Source organism: Pseudophryne corroboree, chromosome 2, assembly GCF_028390025.1.
Source record: "Pseudophryne corroboree isolate aPseCor3 chromosome 2, aPseCor3.hap2, whole genome shotgun sequence".
NCBI classification, from domain to species: Eukaryota; Metazoa; Chordata; class Amphibia; order Anura; family Myobatrachidae; genus Pseudophryne; species Pseudophryne corroboree.
In genome coordinates this window covers 185,651,144-185,678,310 of record NC_086445.1, presented here as the reverse complement: position 1 = coordinate 185,678,310, position 27,167 = coordinate 185,651,144, and the positions used below count along the sequence as shown (strand labels likewise).

At 47.0% G+C, this 27,167-nt stretch overlaps 1 protein-coding gene across 1 annotated transcript in view; it reads right to left on the bottom strand.

Moving 5' to 3' along the window:
• SP1 (Sp1 transcription factor) overlaps nt 1-26,888 on the bottom strand; it is a 60,318-nt gene extending 33,430 nt beyond the window's left edge. The window contains exons 1-3 of the mRNA XM_063952117.1: nt 26,674-26,888; nt 26,114-26,196; nt 1,210-2,626 (exon numbers count right to left, since the gene is read on the bottom strand). Coding sequence (XP_063808187.1) covers nt 1,210-2,626; nt 26,114-26,196; nt 26,674-26,680 — 1,507 coding nt within the window. The 5' untranslated portion in view covers nt 26,681-26,888. The remainder of the gene's footprint in view (nt 1-1,209; nt 2,627-26,113; nt 26,197-26,673) is intronic.
• Nucleotides 26,889-27,167: the final 279 nt, after the last annotated feature.

Sequence of the window (27,167 nt, the reverse complement as noted above, 5' to 3'; positions counted from 1 at the left end):
ATCTTTTAGCCTTTCTGGGTACGTTTTGTGATGTAGGCCATGCACCATTTTAGTTGCCCTTCTTTGTACACTCTCTAATGTATTTATATCCTTCTGGAGATTTGGTCTCCAGAACTGGACACAGTATTCCAGATGGGGCCGCACCAATGACCTATACAACGGCATTATCACTTCTTTTTTCCTACTACTGATTCCTCTCCCTATGCAACCAAGACTCTAACTTGCCTTTCTCATTGCTTTGTTGCATTGCTTTCCTGCCTTCAAGTCACTTGAAATAGTGACTCCTAAATCCCTTTCCTCCTCAGTAGTTTCCATTATAGTACCCTTGATACTATATTTAGCTTTTGGGTTTTTGAGACCCAAGTGCATGATTTTGCATTTTTTAGCATTAAACTGTAGTTGCCACGTTCTTGACCATTTCTCAAGCCTACCTAGGTCAATCAATCATTTGTTTTACCCCTCCCGGTGTGTCTACCCTGTTGCATATCTTTGTATCGTCTGCAAAAAGGCATACCTTCCCTTCAATACCATCTGCAATGTCACCAACAAAGATATTAAAGAGAATTGGACCAAGTACAGATCCCTGGGGTACTCCACTGGTAACATTTCCCTCCATAGATTGCACTCCATTTACTACAAATGTCTGTTTCCTATCCTGCAACCAGGTTCTTATCCATTTAACTGCTTTATAATCCACCCCCACACCTTCAAGTTTATTTAGCAGTCTGCAATGTGGGACAGTGTCAAATGCCTTACAAAAGTCTAGATATGCTACATCTACAGCTCCCCCTTGATCTATTATTTTCGTCACAGAGTCAAAAAAGTCAATAAGATTTGTTTGGCATGATTGTACAACCTTTGTACAATGTCACAGATTCAGGAGAAATAGCCACAGCCGCTCTTATAAGTTCCCTTTTTACAAAGATTTGCAACTTTGTCACACACAGATCTACAAGTACCACAATCCCCAGTGGTCAGTGTATGCTAGCAATGCAGTGTTGTAGTTTGTAGCACTGAATTAGATGCAAGTTTTGAAAAACCAATGCTTGCCGTGGCTTAGCCACATGGTCCCTGGGCCTTGTGGCTAAAGCCCAGGATCCTTAGGGGCAGGTCCACATTAAGCATACTTTACTCATAGTGGCCTGCACACAAATTGTGATCTTACAATATCATTACATTTTAACAGAACAATGTAAGTTACAGACTTACCACTTGCATTAGTTATTGTTAGAGGAACTCCTTGAAGCTGGTGCACTTGTATACCAGATGCTCCCAAGGAACCTAGGTTAATAGTTTGGAGGCCTTGCATGGATGAAAGTTGAGCAGCATTGACTGTTACTGTGCCAGCTGGCATGGAGGTGAGGGTGGTAGTGCTGCCCGACTGCCCCAGAGACACCCCTTGCATGGGTGCAAGGGTGAATGTCTGAGTTTGAGGATTCTGAACCTGCAGATTCTGCAACTGGATAGTTTGCCAAGTGACCTGCCCATTAGGTCCCATTGTGGGTGTACGGATTATGATTGGGCCAGTGTTGGGCAAAGTTTGAAACTGGAGATTTTGTAGGGCATCTTGAGAGATGGCTTGTGTGCTGAAGGTTTGGCCAGATAGCTGAGCGGCTTGCAGAGTCTGGATATGCTGGCCACCTTGAACAATCTGAGGCTGAATGAGAATCTGTTGCTGTTGGGTTTGGTCATTTTCCTTCTGCTGGCCTTGCTGCATGCTGTCAACCAAAGTCAGCTGGCCGCTAGATCTCTGAGAAGTCTGAACTTGGACATTGGTTCCAGGTGTATTACTCCCACTGCTGCAATTCAAGAGATTCACACTACTAACAGTAGTGCTGTTGGAGAGACTGTTGGCATTTGTAAAATAGGTGCCAGTGTTAGCATGCGAAGTTGCCAGATGTGAGGAACTAATAGTAACCCCTGTAGTAACAGGCTGAGAGTTATTCTCTTGAGAACCACTGCTCAGAGTCACCGACTGAGATGTAGGAGTCAGAGAAGCTGCATTCATAGGGAGAAGTGTGATATTACCATTAAGAGCAACAGGGACATTGGTCAAGTATTGGGTCTGCCCAGAAAGAACATTGTTGGCTAGACCCATTCCCTGAATCGGGACACCCTGCTGAAGAAGGTTGGGCATGGCAGCAAGTATGTTTTGAGCACCAGCGCGATTAGTGGTAATGATTTGCTGGTTGGTAGCTGGGATGATTTGCAGCTGTCCCGAGGCGTCCTGCTGGACATTAACCTGAGTAGGTGCGGTGGTAAATTGCAGCTGCTGCCCATCCATCGTTTGGAATTGTGGTATAACTTGATATTGAATATTAGGCATTACACCCTGAAGACTGGCCAGCAACTGCTGATTTTGCATATTTGGGGCAGTTGTGACAACATACTGCTGTCCAGGGGCTATGTGACGGTTCTTTGAAGAGGCATCTCCTCCAGATTGGTCCTTGGACGTAGGGACAGATGTCGATATGATCTGCCAGCCATTGGCGGTCTGTGCAATTTGAGCAGTACTCAAATCCAGTTCCGTTGCACCATGCTGCTGGCCACCGCCACCTCCATTTTCTGGAGGCTCAATTCTACTACATGTGGCAGCCAATAAAGCCAAAGGAGAGGGCTGTGAATCCTGTAAAAATAAATAAAAATGTTTAAGTAAAAACGTGTGTTTATATTACACAGATTGCAATACATATAAACATACACACACAAATATAAATTAGGGGCATGTCACAATACTTAGCAAATGTTAATATTAACAAGTCAGCTGGTAATGTTTTCAAATGTCTACTTCAGTGATTTTCAACCTTTTTTTTTACTCGCGGCACACCGAACAATATTTAAAAATTGCCAAGTCACACCATCAGTTCCCCACAGAAAAAAACACACATTGGCACTCACAGTAATAAAAAATCCACACATACATTGGCCTACATAGAAAAAACAATCACATTGCTCCCCACATAAATCCTATTGCTCTCCACATGAATTATTCACATTGTTCTCCCCATAAATAAAGCTGTGGATGCAGGTGGGAACTGGAAGATGTGTATATAGGCGGGTGGGCTGGCTGGCTGGTGAGATGCTGCGGCCGTGACCTATGATATCATCAAGGCATAGGTCACGGCCAGAGCACGACTGATCCTGTAAGAAGAGCCCGGGCCAACAGTTCACTCTGAAGGTGCAGGAAGCTGCTCTGGCTCTGCGGCACACCTTGCAACTGGTCGCAGCACACTAGTGTGCCACGGCACACTGGTTGAAAAAGCCTGGTCTACTTGATACCAAGTATTAAAGTTGCTATAATTCAGGGACCCCAGAAACAGATTCCAGGTTGTACGTAAAATCGGATTTTGGAAAAAAACAAACAAACCACACAACATGCTTTTTTGGGGTTTAAACCATTTTTTTTTTTTAATTAATGTTGTAATGAAAAAATAAAATAAAAAATTAATTAATTCTGTATTAGAAAACTCGGTCAACCATGTTTTAATGCTTTCTAACATTAATCATTTATTTATTACCAGTTATTTATATAGCGCACACATATTCCGCAGCGCTTTACAGAGAATATTTGGCCATTCACATCAGTCCCTGCCCCAGTGGAGCTTACAATCTATATTCCCTATCACATGTACACACACACACATTCATGCTAGGGTTAATTTTGTTGGGAGCCAATTAACCTACCAGTATATTTTTGGATTATGGGAGGAAACCAGAGTACACGGAGGAACCCCACGCAAGTACAGTGAGAATATACAAACTCCACACAGTTAGGGCCATGGTGGGAATGGAACACATGACCTCAGCTGTGAGTCAGTAATGCTAACCATTACACCATCCGTACTGCCCTAATAATGTTATTAGGCTTTGATTGTTTTTACATATTTCAATAAAAACATTTTTTTTTAGTTTATTATTCCTATTACACCTGAATATACTGTATGTAGATAGACTAAACATATTAATACATACAAAGTACACTCATAGATAGTTTAAATTAAGAATACGATCAACAAGTTAATGATAAACATTAGTCTTACTTATAATTAAAAAAAAATCTGAATAGCAATACAAAATGGAAAATGCAAAAGCACTTTTCAAAGTAACATACACAAAAAATAAGATTTTACTCACCGGTAAATCTATTTCTCGTAGTCCGTAGTGGATGCTGGGACTCCGTAAGGACCAGGGGGATAGCGGCTCCGCAGGAGACTGGGCACAACTAAAGAAAGCTTTAGGACTACCTGGTGTGCACTGGCTCCTCCCACTATGACCCTCCTCCAGACCTCAGTTAGGATACTGTGCCCGGAAGAGCTGACACAATAAGGAAGGATTTTGAATCCCGGGTAAGACTCATACCAGCCACACCAATCACACCGTATAACTCGTGATACTATACTCAGTTAACAGTATGAAATATAACTGAGCCTCTCAACAGATGGCTCAACAATAACCCTTTAGGCAATAACTATATACAAGTATTGCAGACAATACGCACTTGGGATGGGCGCCCAGCATCCACTATGGACTACGAGAAAATAGATTTACCGATGAGTAAAATCTTATTTTCTCTGACGTCCTAAGTGGATGCTGGGACTCCGTAAGAACCATGGGGATTATACCAAAGCTCCCAAACGGGCGGGAGAGTGCAGATGACTCTGCAGCACCGAATGAGCAAACTCTAGGTCCTCCTCAGCCAGGGTATCAAACTTGTAGACTCTTGCAAAAGTGTTTGAACCCGACCAAGTAACAGCTCGGCAAAATTTGTAAAGCCGAGACCCCTCGGGCAGCCGCCCAAGAAGAGCCCACTTTCCTCGTGGAATGGGCTTTTACAGATTTAGGGTGCGGCAGTCCAGCCGCAGAATGTGCAAGTTGAATCGTGCTATAGATCCAGCGAGCAATAGTCTGCTTAGAAGCAGGAGCACCCAGCTTGTTGGGTGCATACAGGATAAATAGCGAGTCAGATTTCCTGACTCCAGCCGTCCTGGAAACATATTTTTCAGGGCCCTGACTGCGTCCAGTAACTTGGAATCCTCCAAGTCCCAAGTAGCCGCAGGCACCACAATAGGTTGGTTCACCTGAAAAACTAATACCACCTTAGGAAGGAATTGGGAACGAGTCCTCAATTCCGCCCTATCCATATAAAAAAATTAGATAAAGGCTTTTGCATGATAAAGCCGCTAATTCTGATACACGCCTGGCCGACGCCAAGGCCAACAGCATGACCACTTTCCACGTGAGGTATTTTAGCTCCACGGATTTAAGTGGCTCAACCCAATGCGACTTCAGGAAATCCAACACCACGTTGAGATCCCACGGTGCCACTGGAGGCACAAACGGGGGCTGACTATGCAGCACTCCCTTAACAAAAGTCTGAACTTCAGGCAGTGAAGTCAGTTCTATTTTGGAAGAAAATCGATAGAGCCGAAATCTGGACCTTAATGGAACCCAATTTTAGGCCCATAGTCACCCCTGACTGTAGGAAGTGCAGAAATCGACCTAGCTGAAATTCCTCCGTTGGGGCCTTCCTGGCCTCACAGCACGCAACATATTTCCGCCATATGCGGTGATAATGGTTTGCGTTCACTTCTTTCCTAGCTTTAATTAGCGTAGGGATAACTTCCTCCGGAATGCCCTTTTCAATCAGGATCCGGCGTTCAACCGCCATGCCGTCAAACGCAGCCGCGGTACGTCTTGGAACAGACAGGCCCCCTGCTGCAGCAGGTCCTGTCTGAGCGGCAGAGGCCATGGATCCTCTGAGATCATTTCTTGGAGTTCTGGGTACCAATCTCTTCTTGGCCAATCCGAAATGAGTTCTGGGTACCAATCTCTTCTTGGCCAATCCGGAACAATGAGTATAGTTCTTACTCCTCTCCTTCTTATTATTCTCATTACCCTGGGTATGAGATGCAGAGAAGGGAACACACACCGACTGGTACACCCACGGTGTTACCTGAGCGTCCACAGCTATCGCCTGAGGGTCCCTTGACCTGGCGCAATATCTTTTTAGCTTTTTGTTGAGGCGGGACGCCATCATGTCCACCTGTGGCCTTTCCCAACGGTGTACAATCATTTGGAGGACTTCTGGATGAAGTCCCCACTCTCCCGGGTGGAGGTCGTGTCTGCTGAGAAAGTCTGCTTCCCAGTTGTCCACTCCGGGAATGAACACTGCTGACAGTGCTAACACATGATTTTCCGCCCATCGGAGAATCCTTGTGGCTTCTGCCATCGCCATCCTGCTTCTTGTGCCGCCCTGTCGGTTTACATGAGCGACCGCCGTGATGTTGTCTGACTGGATCAGCACCGGCCGGTGTTGAAGCAGGGGTCTAGCCTGACTTAGGGCATTGTAAATGGCCCTTAATTCCAGAATATTTTTCTGTAGGGAAGTCTCCTGACTTGTCCATAGTCCTTGGAAGTTTCTTCCCTGTGTGACTGCCCCCCAGCCTCGAAGGCAGGCATCCGTGGTCACCAGGACCCAGTCCTGTATGCCGAATCTGCGGCCCTCTAGAAGATGAGCACTCTGCAGCCACCACAACAGCGACACCCTGGCCCTTGGAGACAGGGTTATCTGCCGATGCATCTGAAGATGCAACCCGGACCACTTGTCCAACAGATCCCACTGGAAGATCCTTGCATGGGACCTGGCGAATGGAATTTCTTCGTAAGAAGCTACCATCTTTCCCAGGGCTCGCGTGCATTGATGCACCGACACCTGTATTTGTATTAGGAGGTCTCTGTCTAGAGACGACAACTCCTTGAACTTCTCCTCCGGGAGAAACCCTTTTTTTCTTGTTCTGTGTCCAGAACCATACCCAGGAACAGTAGACGCGTCGTAGGTACCAGCTGCGACTTTGGAATATTCAGTATCCAGCCGTGCTGTTGTAGCACTTCCCGAGATAGTGCTACTCCGACTAACAACTGCTCCCTGGACCTCGCCTTTATAAAAGGAGATCGTCCAAGTACGGGATAATTATTTCGGCCATTACCTTGGTAAATACCCTCGGTGCCGGGGACAGACCAACGGCAACGTCTGGAATTGGTAATGACAATCCTGTACCACAATTTTGAGGTACACCTGGTGAGGAGGGTAAATAGGGACATGCAGGTAAGCATCCTTGATGTCCAGTGATACCATGAAATTCTCCAGGCTTGCAATAATCGCCCTGAGCGATTCCATTTTGAACTTGAACCTCGTATATAAGTGTTCAAGGATTTCAATTTTAGAATGGGTCTCACCGAACCGTCTGGTTTCGGTACCACAAACATTTTGGAATAGTAACCCCGGCCTTGTTGAAGGAGGGGTACCTTGATTTCACCTGCTGGAAGTACAGCTTGTGAATTGCCGCCAGTACTACCTCCCTTTCTCCGAGGGCAGCAGGCAAGGCTGATGTGAGGTAACGGCGAGGGGGAGTCGCCTCGAACTCCAGCTTGTATCCCTGTGATACTACTTGCAGAACCTAGGGATCCACCTGTGGGCAAGCCCACTGGTCCCTGAAGTTCCCGAGACGCGCCCCCCACCGCACCTGTCTCCACCTGTGGAGCCCCAGCGTCATGCGGTGGACTCAGAGGAAGCGGGGGAAGATTTTTGATCCTGGGAACTGGCTGTCTGGTGCAGCTTTTTCCTTCTTCCCTTGTCTCTGTGCAGAAAGGAAGCGCCTTTGACCCGCTTGCTTTTCTGAAGCCGAAAGGACTGTACCTGAAAATACGGTGCTTTCTTAGGCTGTGAGGAAACCTGAGGTAAAAATTCTTCCCAGCTGTTGCTGTGTATACGAGGTCCCAGAGACCATCCCCAAACAATTCCTCACCCTTATAAGGCAGAATCTCCATGTGCCTTTTAAAGTCAGCATCACCTGTCCACTGCCGGGTCTCTAATACCCTCCTGGCAGAATGGACATTGCATTAATTCTGGATGCCAGCCGGCAAATATCCCTCTGTGCATCCCTCATATATAAGACGACGTCTTTAATATGCTCTATGTTAGCAACATATTATCCCTGTCTAGGGTATTAATATTATCTGACAGGGTATCAGACCACTGTCAGACCGCTGCAGCAGCACTATTCATGCTGAGGCAATTGCAGGTCTCAGTATAGTACCTGAGTGTGTATATACAGACTTCAGGATAGCCTCCTGCTTTTTATCAGCAGGCTCCTTCAAAGTGGCCATATCCTAAGACGGCAGTGCCACCTTTTTTGACAAACGTGTGAGCGCCTTATCCACCCTAAGGGATATCTCCCAACATGACCTATCCTCTGGCGGGAAAGGGTACGCCAGCAGTAACTTTTTAGAAATTACCAGTTTCTAATCGGGGGAACCCACGCTTCTTTACACACTTCATTCACTCATCTGATGGGGGAACAAAACACTGGCTGCTTTTTCTCCCCAAACATAAAACCCCTTTTACGTGGTACTTGGGTTAATGTCAGAAATGTGTAACACATTTTTCATTGCCGAGATCATGCAACGGATGTTCCTAGTGGATTGTGTATATGTCTCAACCTCGTCGACACTGGAGTCAGACTCCGTGTCGACATCTGTGTCTGCCATCTGAGGTAACGGGCGTTTTTTGAGCACCTGATGGCCTTTGAGACGCCTGGGCAGGCGCGGGCTGAGAAACCGGCTGTCCCACAGCTGTTACGTCATCCAGCCTTTTATGTAAGGAGTTGACATTGTCGGTTAATACCTTCCACCTATCCATCCACTCTGGTGTCGGCCCCACAGGGGGCGACATCCCATTTATCGGCCTCTGCTCCGCCTCCACGTAACCTTCCTCATCCAACATGTCGACACAGCCGTACCGACACACCGCACACACACAGGGAATGCTCTGACTGGGGACAGGACCCCACAAAGTCCTTTGGGGAGACAGAGAGAGAGTATGCCAGCACACACCAGAGCGCTATATAATGCAGGGATTAACACTATAACTGAGTGATTTTTCCCCCAATAGCTGCTTGTATACACATATTGCGCCTAAATTTAGTGCCCCCTCTCTCTTTTTAACCCTTTGAGCCTGAAAACTACAGGGGAGAGCCTGGGGAGCTGTCTTCCAGCTGCACTGTGAAGAAAAAATGGCGCCAGTGTGCTGAGGGAGATAGCCCCGCCCCTTTTTCGGCTGACTTTTCTCCCGCTTTTTTTCATGGATTCTGGCAGGGGTAATTTATCACATATATAGCCCTGGGACTATATATTGTGATGATTTGCCAGCCAAGGTGTTTATATTGCCCTCAGGGCGCCCCTCCCCAGCGCCCTGCACCCATCAGTGACCGGAGTGTGAGGTGTGCATGAGGAGCAATGGCGCACAGCTGCAGTGCAGTGCGCTACCTTGTTGGAGACAGAAGTCTTCTGCCGCCGATTTTCCGGAACACTTCTTGCTTCTGGCTCTGTAAGGGGGCCGGCGGAGCGGCTCCAGGACCGAACATCGAGGTCGGGTCCTGTGGTCGATCCCTCTGGAGCTAATGGTGTCCAGTAGCCTAAGAAGCCCAAGCTACCACCAGTTAGGTAGGTTCGCTTCTTCTCCCCTTAGTCCCTCGCTGCAGTGAGTCTGTTGCCAGCAGATCTCACTGTAAAATAAAAAACCTAAAATATACTTTCTTTCTAGGAGATCAGGAGAGCCCCTAGTGTGCATCCAGCTCAGCCGGGCACAAGATTCTAACTGGGGTCTGGAGGAGGGTCATAGTGGGAGGAGCCAGTGCACACCAGGTAGTCCTAAAGCTTTCTTTAGTTGTGCCCAGTCTCCTGCGGAGCCGCTATCCCCCTGGTCCTTACGGAGTCCCAGCATCCACTTAGGACGTCAGAGAAAAGGGAGTTAAGCATTAGTACCGGGCAGGTCATATTTATATTTATAATTGCTTATTATTTTATTACCATTGTTTATTTACATAGCACCACCAATTATGCAAAGCTGTACAGAGATATGTCATTCACATCAGTCCCTGTCCCATTGGAGCTTACAGTCTAAGGGGTCGATTCAGTTCGGCAACTTATGAATAGCGCCGGGAATTAGCTCCCGACGCTATTCAATTCAGCTGCTAGTGACCCGCAATTGTCGGGAATTCTTCTCTCATCCCCGGGGGATGAGAGAAGAAACCCGACAAAAGTGCTGCCTCGCGGCCGGTGCGAGGCTGATTCTGTCGGGAATCAGCCTCGCACCGGGGAGTTAAGTCGGAGAATGCCCGTTCTCCCGACAATTCAACCTGTTTAGTCGGCGAGAACGGGCCATCGCCGACTTAACTGGAGCTGAAATGAATAGCAGCGGGAGCTAATTCCCGGCGCTATTCATAACTTGCCGAATTGAATCGACGCCTACATTTCCAACACACACAGCATGTTTGGAGTGTGGGGAGAACACACAAACTCTATATGGGATCCTCATTACCAAAGTGATGTGACGTAGCAATGCTGACCCCTGTGACACCATGCAGCCTGTGCTTCCATGTTTGTTCATACATCTCCCCATATTATTTATAGACTGGCGTCTCTCCCCTCCCCGATTCCCTCGTACAGGTGCCTCCACAGACGACCAAAGACTCCTTTGAAAGCTGGCTTTATCTATATTGCAGATTAGGGCCCCCAAACCGTTTGTTTCCTAGATATAGTAATATGTATTAAAGAGAGGTTCTTGTCTCCTATGCCTCTCTGCATGACCAGTGAATGTATAAGGACTGTCTGTGGACAAGCAGGAAAATATGTATGGATGCCAGACCATAAAAAACAAGATAATACTTACCGGTAAATCTATTTCTTGTAGTCCGTAGTGGATGCTGGGGACTCCGTAAGGACCATGGGGAATAGACGGGCTCCACAGGAGACAGGGCACTTTAAGAAAGAATTTGGATACTGGTGTGCTCTGGCTCCTCCCTCTATGTCCCTCCTCCAGACCTCAGTTAAAGAAACTGTGCCCGGAAGAGCTGACAGTACAAGGAAAGGATTTTGGAATCCAGGGCAAGACTCATACCAGCCACACCAATCACACCGTATAACTTGTGATAAACTTACCCAGTTAACAGTATGAACAACAATAGAGCATCAGATCAACCATGATGCAACTATAACATAACCCTTATGTAAGCAATAACTATATACAAGCATTGCAGAAGAAGTCCGCACTTAGGACGGGCGCCCAGCATCCACTACGGACTACGAAAAATAGATTTACCGGTAAGTAAAATCTTATTTTCTCTAACGTCCTAGTGGATGCTGGGGACTCTGTAAGGACCATGGGGATTATACCAAAGCTCCCAAACGGGCGGGAGAGTGCGGATGACTCTGCAGCACCGAATGAGCAAACACAAGGTCCTCCTCAGCCAGGGTATCAAACTTGTAGAACTTTGCAAAAGTGTTTGAACCCGACCAAGTAGCTGCTCGGCAAAGCTGTAATGCCGAGACCCCTCGGGCAGCCGCCCAAGAAGAGCCCACCTTCCTTGTGGAATGGGCTTTTACTGATTTTGGCAGCGGCAAATCCAGCCGCAGAATGAGCCTGCTGAATCGTGTTACAGATCCAGCGAGCAATAGTTTGCTTTGAAGCAGGAGCACCCAGCTTGTTGGGTGCATACAGGATAAACAGTGACTCAGTTTTCCTGACTCTAGCCGTTCTGGCTATATAAACCTTCAAAGCCCTGACCACATCTAGTAACTCGAAATCCTCCAAGTCACGAGTAGCCACAGGCACCACTATAGGTTGGTTCATATGAAAAGATGACACCACTTTTGGCAGAAATTGCGAACGGGTCCGCAATTCCGCCCTGTCCATATGGAAAACCAGATAGGGGCTTTTATGTGACAAAGCCGCTAATTCTGACACACGCCTAGCTGAAGCCAAGGCTAACAGCATGACCACATTCCACGTGAGAAATTTTAACTCCACGGTTTTAAGTGGCTCAAACCAGTGTGACTTCAGGAAACTCAACACCACGTTAAGATCCCAAGGTGCCACTGGGGGCACAAAAGGGGGCTAAATATGCAGCACTCCCTTTACAAACGTCTGAACTTCAGGAAGAGAAGCCAGTTCTTTTTGAAAGAAAATGGATAGGGCCGAAATCTGGACCTTAATGGAACCCAATTTTAGGCCCAAAGTCACTCCCGACTGTAGGAAGTGAAGGAAACGGCCCAGCTGGAATTCCTCCGTAGGGGCATTCCTGGCCTCACACCAAGCAACATATTTTCGCCATATACGGTGATCATGTTTAGCCGTCACGTCCTTCCTAGCCTTTATCAGCGTAGGAATAACCTCAGCCGGAATGCCTTTTTCTGCTAGGATCCGGCGTTCAACCGCCATGCCGTCAAACGCAGCCGCGGTAAGTCTTGGAACAGACAGGGCCCCTGATGCAACAAGTCCTGTCTTAGAGGTAGAGGCCATGGGTCCTCTGTGAGCATTTCTTGCAGCTCTGGATACCAAGTCCTTCTTGGCCAATCCGGAACAATGAGTATTGTTCTCACTCGTCTTCTTATGATTCTCAGCACCTTGGGTATGAGAGGAAGAGGAGGAAATACATAGACCGACTGGAACACCCACGGTGTCACTAGTGCGTCTACAGCTATCACCTGAGGGTCTCTTGACCTGGCGCAATACCTCTGTAGCTTTTTGTTGAGGCGAGATGCCATCATGTCTACTTGTGGCAGTTCCCACCGACTTACAATCTGCGTGAAGACTTCTTGATGAAGTCCCCACGCTCCCGGGTGGAGTTCGTGCCTGCTGAGGAAGTCTGCTTCCCAGTTGTCCACTCCCGGAATGAACACTGCTGACAGTGCACTTACGTGATTCTCCACCCAGCGAAGAATTCTGGTGGCTTCCGCCATCGCCACCCTGCTCCTTGTGCCGCCTTGGCGGTTTACATGAGCCACTGCGGTGATGTTGTCTGACTGAATCAGCACCGGTCGGTCGCGAAGCAGGGTTTCCGCTTGTCGTAGGGCGTTGTATATTGCCCTTAGTTCCAGGATGTTGATGTGAAGACAAGTCTCCTGACTTGACCACAGACCTTGGAAATGTCTTCCCTGTGTGACTGCTCCCCACCCTCGGAGGCTTGCGTCCGTGGTCACCAGGACCCAGTCCTGAATGCCGAATCTGCGGCCCTCGAGAAGGTGAGCACTCTGCAGCCACCACAGGAGAGACAACCTGGCCCTGGGGGACAGGGTGATCAGCCGATGCATCAGTAGATGTGATCCGGACCACTTGTCCAACAGATCCCACTGAAAACTCCTCACATGGAACCTGCCGAAGGGAATGGCCTCGTATGATGCCACCAACTTCCCCAGGACTCGCGTGCAGTGATGCACAGACACCTGTTTTGGTTTTAATAGGTCTCTGACCAGCGTCATGAGCTCCTGAGCCTTCTCCATCGGGAGATAAACCCTCTTCTGGTCTGTGTCCAGAATCATGCCCAGGAAGGGCAGACGAGTCATAGGAATCAACTGCGACTTTGGAATATTCAGAATCCAGCCGTGCTGTTGTAACACTTCCCGAGAGCGTGCCACGCTGATCAGCAACTGCTCTCTGGACCTCGCCTTCATGAGATCGCCCAAGTATGGGATAATTGTGACTCCTTGCCGTCGCAGGAGCACCATCATTTCCGCCATTACCTTGGTAAATATTCTCGGTGCCGTGGAGAGACCAAACGGCAACGTCTGGAATTGGTAATGACAATCCTGTACCACAAATCTGAGGTACTCTTGATGAGGTGGATAAATGGGGACATGAAAGTAAGCATCCTTTATGTCCAGAGACACCATAAAATCACCCTTCTCCAGGCTTGCGATGACCGCTCTGAGCGATTCCATCTTGAACTTGAACCTTTTCAGGTATATGTTCAGGGATTTTAAATTCAATATGGGTCTGACCGAACCGTCCGGTTTCGGTACCACAAACATGGTCGAATAGTAACCCCTTCCCTGTTGAAGGAGGGGAACCTTTACCACCACCTGCTGAAGATACAATTTGTGAATTGCAGCTAACACTACTTCCCTCTCTAAGGGGGAAGCTGGCAGGGCCGATTTGAGGAAACGGTGAGGGGGCATCTCTTCGAATTCCAGCTTGTATCCCTGAGACACAATCTCTACAGCTCAGGGATCCACCTGGGACTGAACCCACTTGTGGCTGAAATTTTGGAGACGCGCCCCCACCAGGCCTAGCTCCGCCTGTGGAGCCCCAGCGTCATGCGTGGATTTAGTGGAAGCCGGGGAGGACTTCTGTTCCTGGGAACTAGCTGTATTGTGCAGCTTTTTTCCTCTACCCCTGCCTCTGGCAAGAAAGGACGCACCTCGCACTTTCTTGCCTCTGTGATCGAAAGGACTGCATTTGGTAATACGGTGCTTTCTTAGGTTGTGAGGGAATATATGGCAAAAAATTTGACTTTCCAGCCGTAGCTGTGGAGACCAGGTCCGAGAGACCGTCCCCAAACAATTCCTCACCCTTGTAAGGTAAAACCTCCATGTGCCTTTTTGAGTCGGCATCGCCTGTCCATTGCCGAGTCCACAGGACCCTTCTGGCAGAAATCGACATTGCATTTATTCTAGAGCCCAGTAGGCTAATGTCTCTTTGGGCATCTCTCATATATAGGACAGCGTCTTTTATATGCCCCAGGGTCAGTACTATAGTATCCTTGTCCAAGGTATCAAGTTCCTCAGATAAGGTATCTGTCCATGCTGCTACAGCACTACACATCCAGGCAGACACAATTGCCGGCCTTAGTAGGGTAATAAATGGACTTCAGGATACCCTCCTGCTTTCTATCCGCAGCATCTTTTAGGGTGGCCATATCCTGTGACGGCAGGGCTACCCTCTTGGATAAGCGTGTTAAAGCTTTGTCTACCCTAGGGGAGGATTCCCAGCATAACCTGTCCGTTGGCGGGAAAGGATACACCATAAGCATCCGTTTGGAAATCTGCAGTTTCCTATCTGGAGATTCCCAAGCCTTTTCACATAACTCATTTAACTCATGTGAAGGGGGAAAGGTCACCTCTTGCCTTTTTTCCCCATACATATAAACCCTCTTGTCAGGGACTGGGGTTTCCTCTGTGATGTGCAACACATCCTTCATTGCTATAATCATGTAACGGATGGCTTTAGCCATTTTAGGCTGTAACTTTGCATCATCGCCATCGACACTGGAGTCAGAATCCGTGTCGACATCTGTGTCAACAATTTGGGATAGTGGGCGCTTCTGAGACCCCGACGGCCTCTGCGACATAGGATCAGGCATGGGCTGAGACCCCGGCTGTCCCAAGGCTTCAGCTTTATCCAACCTTTTATGCAAGGAAGTAACATTATCATTTAAAACCTTCCACATATCCATCCAATCGGGTGTCGGCGGCGACCCCACATTCATTTGCTCCCGCTCTGCTTCCATATAGCCTTCCTCGTTAAACATGCCGACACAAGCGTACCGACACACCACACACACAGGGGATGCTCTTTTTGAAGACAGTTCCCCCACAAGGCCCTTTGGAGAGACAGAGAGAGAGTATGCCGGCACACACCCCAGCGCTATATGTCCCAGGAATCACACAGTAACTTAGTGTTAACCCAGTAGCTGCTGTATATATTGTTTTTGCGCCAAATTTATGTGCCCCCCCCCCTCTCTTTTTACCCTCTTCTACCGTGATACTGCAGGGGAGAGCCTGGGGAGCTTCCTCTCAGCGGAGCTGTGGAGAGAAAATGGCACTGGTGAGTGCTGAGGAAGTAGCCCCGCCCCCTCAGCGGCGGGCTTCTGTCCCGCGTTTCTGTGTAAAAATATGGCGGGGGCTCATGCATATATACAGTGCCCAACAGAATATATGCCCACTTTTGCCAAGAGGTCTCTGATTGCTGCCCAGGGCGCCCCCCCCCTGCACCCTACAGTGACCGGAGTGTGTGGGTTTAGTGTGGGAGCAATGGCGCACAGCTGCAGTGCTGTGCGCTACCTCATATGAAGACTGGAGTCTTCTGCCGCCGATTTCGAAGTCTTCTTGCTTCTGACACCGGCTTGTGTCTTCTGGCTCTGCGAGGGGGACGGCGGCGCGGCTCCTGGATCGGACGACCAAGGGTGCGATCCTGTGTACGATCCCTCTGGAGCTAATGGTGTCCAGTAGCCTAAGAAGCAGGACCTATCTTCAGAGAGTAGGGCTGCTTCTCTCCCCTCAGTCCCACGTAGCAGAGAGCCTGTTTCCAGCAGATCTCTCTGAAAATAAAAAAACCTAACAAAATACTTTCTTTTTAGCAAACTCAGGAGAGCTCACTAAGTAGCACCCAGCTCGTCCGGGCACAGATTCTTTAACTGAGGTCTGGAGGAGGGACATAGAGGGAGGAGCCAGAGCACACCAGTATCCAAATTCTTTTTTAAAGTGCCCCGTCTCCTGAGGAGCCAGTCTATTCCCCATGGTCCTTACGGAGTCCCCAGCATCCACTAGGACGTTAGATAAAATGTATAATTATATATATATATATATATATATATATATATATATATATATATATATATATATATATATATATATATATACACACACACACACACACACACACACACAAAAAAACCGCAGCAAGGTGAAGAACAGCTTTGGGTCTCATACACGAGAAGTACGCAGTGTAGTAGTGATACTAAAGTGATGAGTAAATGTTAAATAAATCTCTCTCAACAAATGTTTACCAATAAACAATGGATGACTGCATCTGACTGCCAGGACTAAACTGCCATATTACAGGGACTAAACTGAAACAATTCATTCAGCTATCTACTATATAAAAATGAAAATCTGTAATTCTGTCCTTCTGTCTGTCTTTCTATACAAATCCACAGATTACAAGCGAAGATCGTGAAATTTCACATACAAGCGTATTAAAACATGCCCGACGCAACTAAAACAATTTGAAATTCCTAGCACCCCTAAGGGGGGCAGAGAGCAGCACATAGTATATCAGGAGACAGCATAACTCCGGAATGGCTGGACCCACGTACTCAAATTGGTACACATATGCCTTCCAATCTGCCAACAAACACTGTGGGAGGAAGACACCCCTAGCACCCTTAGGGGTGAGGCAGCAGCACTGAGTATTTCAGCAGACAGCATAAATTTACAACAAACTTGGTACACATATGACTTACACTCTGGAAACAAACACTATGGAGGTCAGACACCCCGAGCACCCCCTAGGGGTGGGACAGCAGCACAGAGTGTTTGAGACAGCAAAACTATGGAAGGCCTGGAGCAATTTACACCAAACTTGGTACACATCTCACTTACAATCTGGGAACAAACTCTGTGGGGGTTAGACAACCCTAGCACCCCTAGGGGCGGCACAGAGTATTTCAGGAGACAGCATAAATCCCGAATGGCTAGACCAATTTACAACAAACTGGGTACACATATGACTTACACTAGGGAAAAAACAATGTGGGGCTCAAAGACCGTTAGCACCCCTAGGGCTGGGACAGCAGCACAGAGTATGTCAGCAGACAGCATAACTGTGGAAGGCCTGGAGCAATTTACACCAAACTTGGTACACATTCGACTTACCATCTCGAAAACACCCCTACCACCCCTAGGGGGTGGGACAGCGGCACAGAGTATTTAAGGAGACAGCATAAGTCCCGAATGGCTAGAACAATTTACAACAAACTGGGTACACATATGACTAACACTCGGAAAACAAACAATGTGGGGGTCAGACACCCCTAGGGGTGGGACAGCAGCACAGAGTACGTCAGCAGACAGCATTACTGTAGAAGGCCTGCAGCAATTTACACCAAACTTTGTACACATCTGATTTACAGTCTGGGAACAAACTCCGTGGGGGTTATACACCCCTACCACCCCTAGGGGTGGGACAGCAGCACAGATAATTTCAGGAGACCGCATAATTCCAGAATGCCTAGACCAATTTACAACAAACTGCTACACATATGACTTACAAGCTAGGAACAAACACTGTGGGGGTAAGACACCCCTAGGGTTGAGGCAGCAGCAGAGTTTTTCAGCAGACAGCATAACTCTGGAATGCCTGGACCAATTTACCCCATACTTGCTGCACATATTACTTACACTCTGGGAACAAACACTGTGGGGCTAACACACCACTAGCACCCCTAGGGGTGGGCCAGCAGCACAGAGTATATCAGGACATGCACAATATGTCAGTGATGACAGGGCTGCATGGGACAGGGGCAGTGACATGATGTGAGGAGAGGGATGGAGGTAGCACGAACCCACACACTAAGAGTTATATAATGGAAGTAGCATGGTCCCCCATCAGCACATTGGGTTTTCATTTTATGGCTGTGTATAACATTTTTCATGCTTTTTTTATACTATGTTATTTATACTGTGTGTTTATTATTTAAATTTATTTTTGTGAACAAACATTCTTAAAATCCCGGGCAACGCCGGGTACTCCAGCTAGTAAGTGATAAAATCTGCCTGACATATTTGCTGTAGCACGGTATTACAGTGTTGCCATAGTGAATGTGGTGTGCATGTTACCCATCAGCCTTTGCAAAGGTTTCTTTGTAAAACATATGCCAGTTTATTATTATTTGTGGCCATTAGAATTATTTCAAGTTAAAGATCCTCCAATCCAAACTGAACAGTTTGATCAGAGACTGATACAAACCTTGGTTACAAATTCCATGTTCCACAAAAGGAACAAACTTTGTTAGCTTTATTTATTTATTATTTATTAGCAGTTTCTTATATAGCGCAGCATATTCCGTTGCGCTTTACAATTAGAACAACAGTTATAGAACAAAACAGGGCACAGATAGACATAGCGATAGGAAGGCCCTGCTCGCAAGCTTACAATCTATAGGGAAATAGGTATTGATACACAAGGCTAGATGCAACCTGTTACATAATGTTTCCCCAGATTGCTAGGTTCTTAGTGGGTTGTATGATATGATCACCCAGCAATGTTGGAAGACAAAATGTGAGGTTATGGGGACTGTGCAGAGGGAATGTAACTGGATAGGGAAGCATTGAAGGTTATGTGTGTGGGTCAGGAATTTGGTAGGCTTGTCTGAAGAGATGAGTTTTCAGGGAACGTTTAAAGGTTTGGAGACTAGTGGAGAGTCTTATTGTGGGAGGGCATTCCACAGAGTGGGTGAAGCCCGGGTAAAGTCCTGTAATTTTGAGTGGGAACAGGTAATACATCTGGATGAGAGACGCAGATCTTGTGCAGAGCGGAGGGGTCTGGTAGAGAGATATTTTGAGATGAGTGAGGAGATGTATGATGGTGCAGTTTGGGTAATAGCCTTGTATGTAAGTAAAAGTATTTTATATTTGACACGGTAGAATACCGGTAACCAATGGAGGGACTGACAGAGCGGATCAGCAGACGAAGAACGTCTGGCGAGGAAGATTAGCCTCGCAGCTGCATTTAAAATGGATTGAAGTGGTGAGAGCCTATGTCTGGGAAGACCAGTAAGGAGACTATTACAATAATCAATGCGGGAGATTGATGAGTGCATGGATCAGAGTTTTTGCAGTGTCTTGTGTAAGATAAGGGCGTATTTTGGATATGTTTTTAAGGTGCATGTAACATGATTTAGAGACAGATTGAATGTGTGGAACAAACGACAGTTCAGAGTCAAGGGTGACACCTAGGCAACGAGCTTGTGGGGTGGGGTGGATAGTTGCATTGTCAACAGTTATGGCAATATCAGGTTGGTAACTACCCTTAGCTGGTGGGGAAATAATTAATTCTGTTTTGGAAATGTTGAGTTTGAGATGGCGAGATGACATCCAAGATGAAATGGCAGACAGGCATCCAGTGACACGAGCCAATACAGATGGTGATAAATCTGGGGAGGAAAGGTAGATTTGAGTATCATCAGCGTACAAATGATACTGAAATCCGAAGGAGCTGATTAGTTTACCAAGAGAGGAGGTATAGATTGAGAAAAGCAGAGGACCTAAGACTGAGCCTTGCGGTACTCCAACTGATAGAGGTAGAGAAGAAGAGGTAGAATCAGAGAAGCGAACACTGAAAGATCGATTAGATAGGTAGGATGAGAACCAAGTAAGGGCTGTGTCCTGAAGACCTAGGGACTCTAGTGTTTGTATGAGAAGAGAGTGGTCAACAGTGTCAAAAGCAGCAGAGATCTAGAAGAATAAGTAGTGTGTAATGGCCTTTTGATCTAGCAGTGACCAGATCATTCACTACTTTGGTCAGTGCTGTCTCCGTGGAGTGTTGGGCACGAAAGCCTGACTGAAGTGGGTCCAGTAAGTTGTGGGAGTTAAGAAAGTGTGTAAGTCGAGTGTAGGCAAGTCTCTCAAGTAGCTTGGAGGGACTGGGTAGCTGAGAAATGGGACGGTAGTTAGAGAGTGTGTTTGCGTCAGAGTTGTGTTTTTTTCAGAATGGGAGTAATCACTGCATGTTTAAACAGAGATGGAAAGATGCCAGTAGAGAGAGAGATTACAGGTTTTAGTTAAGGTTGGGATAAGCACAGGAGACAAACTTTTGCTGACCTGTGAGGGTATAGGATCAAGAGGAGAGGTAGTGGAGTAGGAGGATGAAAAGTGTGTTGATACTTCATCTTCACTTGTGGGATCAAATGAAGAGAAAGTGCCAGAGGGTTCAGATAGGGATTTGAGCAGGTCACTGGCTGAGTTACAGCATACCATTTCATCTCGGATTTTATCAATCTTATCCTTGAAGTAGGAAGCAAGTTCTTGTGCACTGATAGTAGCTAGTGGGGGAGGTGAGGGAGGGTAAAGAAGTGATTTAAATGTATTAAAAAGTCGTTTGGGGTTGGTGGCATGATAAGAGATGAGAGATTGGAAATATGTTTGTTTGGCAGTGTCCAGGGCCTGACGATAGGAGTGGTAGGTAGTCTTATATGTGAGAAAGTCACTTGGATTCTGAGATTTCCGCCACTGACGTTCTACCTTACGTGACAGTTTTTGTAGGTGTCTTGTTGATTTAGAGTGCCATGGTTGGCATCTAAGCCTACGTGGAGTGTGATGGGTAGCTGGAGCAACTTCATCAAGGGCACTCTCTAGGGTCTGGTGCAGGTGGGATACAGCAGTGTCAGGTGTGGTGAATGTAGAGATTGGTGAGAGACGTTGTTGCAGAGAAGTGGAAAGTTGTTGAAAATTTATATTGTTAGTATTTCTGCGTGTTAGAGGAGGCTTGCTTGGTTTTAGTGTCCTAGAATTTAAAGTAATAGAAGAGATTGTGAAGGTGATCAGGTTGTGATCAGAGAGAGGGAAAGGAGTGTTAATGAGTTGGGAAACTGAGCAGAGCCTGGTGAACACAAGATCAAGGCAGTGGCCCTCCTGGCGAGTACAGGAGTCGGACCATTGGGTTAGGCCAAGAGAGGAGGTTAGAGAGAGGAGTTTGGATGCATGAACAGATTGTGGACTGTCAAGAGCTATATTGAAATCGCCCATAATGATGGTGGAGATGTCAGAGGATAAGAAGTGTGGGAGCCAAGCAGAAAAATCTTCTAGAAATTGTTGTTTAGGTTGCCCAGGAGGGCGATAGATAGCTGCAACTATCAGAGCAGTTAGGCAAGTAACTAAACACTAATTCAACCCCGTCTTACCTCTCTCATGTGTTTTTGCTCAGTAATAAGTGGCGTTTCAGAACAACGCACATACAATGTGTACAAGTTCTCCATCAGTGATCTGTCAGTGTTTTAATGATGATAAAATCAGAGAACTTTTACTCTTATGGCAATTGTTGAAAAGTGGCTATATGGCTACATGTGGTACTTTTCCCATCATTGCCTTCAACAAGAGCAATCCTCAAAAATGTAATCCATAAATCACTATGGGTGGCTGCACCGTTAGAACTCATGGGGCAGACGTATTAAGCCTGGAGAAGTGATAAAGCAATGATAAGTGGAAGGCGATAACGCATCAGCCAATCAGCCCCTTACTGCTAATTTACATATTGGAGCTATTTGGCTTATGCGTCATCACCTTCTACTTATCACTGCTTTATCACTTCTCTAGGCTTAATAAATCTGCATGGAACCAAACAGAGAGACTAGGGGGCAGATTTATTAAGCCTGGTGAAGTGATAAAGTGGAAGGTGATAAAACACCAGCCAATCAGCTCCTAACTTCCATGTTACAGGCTGGGTTTGAAAAACGAGTTAGGAGCTGATTGGCTGGTGCCTTATCACCTTCCACTTTATCACTTCACCAGGCTCAATAAATATGCCCCTCAATGGCCTACTGGTGCATCAGGATGCATTTTTTTTTTTTTTGTCAGTCTATCTTTGAAGTCAGTACTGTGGACACCAAGTGCAATAGCCGGTAATCACCTCTTGGCAAACACAAGACAACACACTGCTGGAGGCTCTATTACTGCCTCCAACTAGATAAGAGAAGTCTCTTCACATATTGGTGCTAGATGTGCATTTGACACTAAAACAGAAGGCAAAAATAGCAGTTCACATTCTAACACACAGCAATGTGCTGAAAAAAAGAACAGGAATTTCCATGCACTATTACGTGAACATGGAGATGAAGTAACAGGGAACAGTGGGGCAGACGTAGTAAGCCTGAAGAAGTCACACAGTGGAAGATGATAACACCCCAGCTAGTCAGCTCCTGTCATTATTCAAACCCAGCCTGTAACTTGATAGTAAGGAGCTGATTGGCTGGTGCGTAATCACCTTCCGCTTTATACCTTCTCCAGGCTTAATACACCTGCCCCAGTGTTCTCTCTGACTGCTATATCTTAAAGACAAACAGGAATTAAAAAAGTCAATGCACATCCACCGCAAATTTGTGAACATATATCACATTTTGCATTTCTGAAACTTAATTACATGCACAGGACAAACATTTCAGCACTCTATGGCAGGGAAAAATAGCAACTCTAATTAGTCTGTGTGCTTTGATTAAATTCTCTCTTTTTCGTTAGTTTCTTTTCTGTCCATTTGTCCGTTTTGGACAGTCACTACGAGGGGTGATAGATAAGTACCAGTGTTAGGCAAGAATAAAAATTATTACTGGGAAAATTTTTATTTTTCAATATAGTCCCCTTTTAGTTCGAGACACTTGGCCCAACGATATTCCAACTTTTTCAAGCCCTCCAAAAAAATAGGATGTGTCGAAATGCGAAATAGGCTTCAGTTTCGGCGATGACCTCCTCGTTCGATGTGAATCTCTTTCCGCCGAGCCATTTTTTCATGTTTGGAAATAGGAAGAAGTCGCAGGGGGCCAAATCCGGAGAATACGGCGGATGCGGCAGCCCAATTCCACTGTGGCGACATGGAACGAGTGTGCCGGCGCATTGTCGTGGTGGAACAGCACCTTTTTCTTCGCCAAGTGAGGCAGTTTTCTCTTCAATGCGTCGTCGAATCTGACCAATAATTGAGCATAATACTGCCCTGTGATCGTTCTTCCCTTTTCCAAATAGTCGAAGATTATGCCTTTCGAATCCCAGAAAACAGTGGCCATGACCTTTCCGGCCATTGGAACGGTCTTCGCTTTCTTTGTGCACGTTCGCCGGGCAAAGTCCAGTTTTGACTGTTCCTTCATTTCTGGCGTGTAGTGATGGATCCATGTTTCATCAACAGCCACGAAACGGCGCAGAAACTCCTTCGGATTGCGCTTAAACAGGTCCAAACACTGCTTCGAAGTGGTCATTCGATTCCGCTTGTTGTCCACAGTGAACAAACGCGGAACCAATCTTGCCGATAGCTTTGTCATGCCCAAATGTTCATGTAGGATATTCTACACACGTTCAAATGAGATGCCTACGATATCAACAATCTCTCTGATATTCACTCGCCAGTCTGCCAATACGATGATGTGGATTTTGTTGACAATTTCATCCGTAGTCACCTCAATTGGGGCGACCTGGGCGCTCTTCATCGAGGATGGATGTACGACCATTGAATTCATTGAACCAATATCTGATAGTTGTCATCGAAGGTGAAAAGTCCCCATAAACGGCTTCCAACTTTTCTTTGATTTCCTCACACGTCTTCCCATCCAAAAACAAGAATCTAATCACCGATCGGTACTGCACTTTCCATAGTTACAAAAAAACCTCAAACTTGTTCACTTCCAACAGCTACCAAAACAAAAGTATACAATGAATTTATCTGAAATTCTGCCAGTCCTTGTTTGACAGATGAGACTAAACAATGATATACAGGTTTGACGTCAGTGGCGCCATCTGTCTTCAAACACGGGTACTTATCAATCACCCCTTGTATAGCTACTTCCTTCTTTTAAATACTGGTAACTTCAAAAACTTGGACAGGACGTCACCTTTACTCATTTATGTCCTTACCATCCAGGGCAAAGCCCTTGTCACACAAAAGGCACAAAGTGTTTCTGTTTATAAGCAAATCATTACTGATATGGGCAATAAAAGGTGTGTGTGTGTGTGTGTGTGTGTGTGTGTGTGGGGGGGGGGGGGGGGTTGCGGGGTACCATATTGATATATATATGTTAACTAATCGTGCAGCCCTTCTCTGTACCCTCCCATGCAATGTCCTATTACTGAACGCCATTGAAAGACTGGACATACAAATTCATAATTAATTCCCAATCAACACATGGCTATTATGATACATCATTGGCCTCCTTATCCACCAGACCAAAAACTGACAATATTCCTTTTGTACATCTATATTTATAGACTTAAAATCTAGCGTGCATAGGAATACACACATAAATCAGGAAAAATATTTATAGTACCGATCGTTACATATGTACTCGGGAATGCGACTGGCTGCCCTTGTACATAACACATACTGTATTTTCTGCTTCTGGGATTTTTATTTGAATTGAAGTAGATTACACATATTTGCATTTTTATATCATATAGAACCACATTACATTGTATAACCAGCCTCCATTGACAATCAACCATCTTATTTGCTTGCCTATGTATTTTGTTTCAAATTTTAACTGCCAGTTTGTGCAAGACATGGAGAGAACAATATTTAGGAGTCTACCTCTGTGAAACCATCAAAATAAATAAACAGACTGTTACATCTGCTGCAAAAAGCAGCGCAGCATTTTACAGAAAAATAAATATGGTAAGACACCTGTATAATGTGCTTTCGCACTGCCAGCAAGAACCATGTCAAAATCCTAAGCAGGCAAAAGTCGAACGAGTGTGTGTATATATTAATCCTAAGGAGGCAAAGGTAGGAGGGGGGGGGGGGGGGTGATACTTGCCTACCTGACCCTCTCCATGAGGAAGAAAATGCTCTGTTCCTGGACTTTCCTGGTAATGTATGATTGCCATCACCTGTGGTGAGCTAGTTAATTGATAAGAAAGGTGTTTCACCACAGGTGATGGCAATCATACATTACCAGGAAAGTCCAGGAACAGAGCATTTTCTCCCTCATGGAGAGGGTCAGGTAGGCGCATATATATATATATATATATATATATATATATATATATATATATATATATATATATATATATACACACACTTTTGATCCTTTAATAAGGGCTCAGCATGGAAGTATAATGCAAAATCCATAGATTGTAAGCTTGCGAGCAGGGCCCTCCTCCCTCTATGACGGTTTGTTTTTACACAGTTTTGTAATCTAATTGTGTCCAGTTGTAAAGCGCAACAGAATTTGCTGCGCTATATAAGAAACTTAATATATAATATACACCATACATGTTCTACATAAACCACTAAACAATCTTATTCCATTCATGAACAATATGTAATCATGTCAAAGCAAGAGTAAAAACATATACTGGTAATCTTCTGAGTACAGATTTGTTCACAGTGTCCTAATATAAAACATTATACAGCAATGTAACAGATGACATCGGGCTACAAGAAACAAATAAGCAATAATTGGGAGCTCATGTTGCCCTGACACCCTTGCAATGAGCAGCCTGCACTGTGCCCACACCATAGGCAGCCTGTGAGAGGAGGGGCACACGCGTGCACCCCTGTAGTGGCAGCAGGCTGACAGTGTACAGGGCTATTGGAGGGTGCCAACTTGTAAACAAAGCAGCGTGTCAGGGGAGTCCCAGGGCAGGGAGGATGGCTTTGTGGAGCCTGCCTTCAGTGGGCAGTCAGAGAGAGGGGGTGGGTGGGCTGGCAGCGGCGGCCAGCCACATAGAGGACAGCAACCCCCTCGTCCCTCCCTGTGCGGGCAGCCGGGACCTGTGTGTGTGTGTGTGGTGGGTGCGCACATACCTGCCCCTTCTGCAGGAATCCGCCTCCTCCCGCCCGGCTCTCCGACTTGGCTGTCGATGCGTCCTCGGACGTGTGCTCCTGATCTGCGGGACACACAGAGACATGGTTACTGCTGCGCGGCTGGCACACAACATGGCGGGGACGGGAAGTGGCACTTCCGGGAGGGGAGGCCGCTCGGGGGCACCCCGTGGGAGAGGCCCCGCTCACAAGCCGGGCTGATGGGGAGGGGGGTATACGGGGAAGGGGGCAACTACAGCTCCCACCCCACCCACAGAGGGGAGCGAGAGAGACGAAAAGGGCGGGAGAGGAGGAGAGACAGGAGGGAGGGGATCCCCGCCACCACCACCTCCGGCTGCTGCGGGGCAGGGGGCAAGGAGGAGTGAGGGCGGATATCACTGTCTAACCCCCCCCCCCGGTGTCCCCCGGTAACACCAGCCCCCACCCCACCGGGATCGGCCTACCGATCGCACCGATCTACATGGACACCTCCTCCCCGGTGATCGGTGGGCGACGCTCGAGCCATCCCCCCCCTCCGCCCCAGTTCATCCACCACCTCTTACCGCTCATCGTGTCCGGGGGCGGCCGTAGGCACTTCACACAAGCCTCGGATGACGAGAAACAACCTAACCTGTCTGCTGCCGCGCGGCGGAGACGGATGGCGGGCGTGGTTACAGGCGGAGATCGACAGCTTGCCTGACCACTCCCGCCGAGAGGCGGCTCCACCCGCCCAATGGGGTGGCGCGGTGGGCGGGACGAGGCGGCGGACTGACGTGGGGCGTGCAGCAATGACGAGCGGCGCTGCCTCGCCACGGAGGAGGAAGGTTGGGGGAAGGGAGGGAAGGAATGTGGCAGGGGAGGGGCGTGGGGCGGGTCTCTCACTCCTCTCTGCTTGCACTGGCTGCTACACAGAACTGACGTGAGGATGGGCTAATAGCGGTGTGTACACGCCGGGGTCCGCCCTTTGGGCAGCCAATGACTGAGGCTGAAGGAATGGCTGGGCGGTAAAGGAGGCTGAGGCCGGGTGTACGGCGAAGCCAGGCGCCATTTCCGGAAT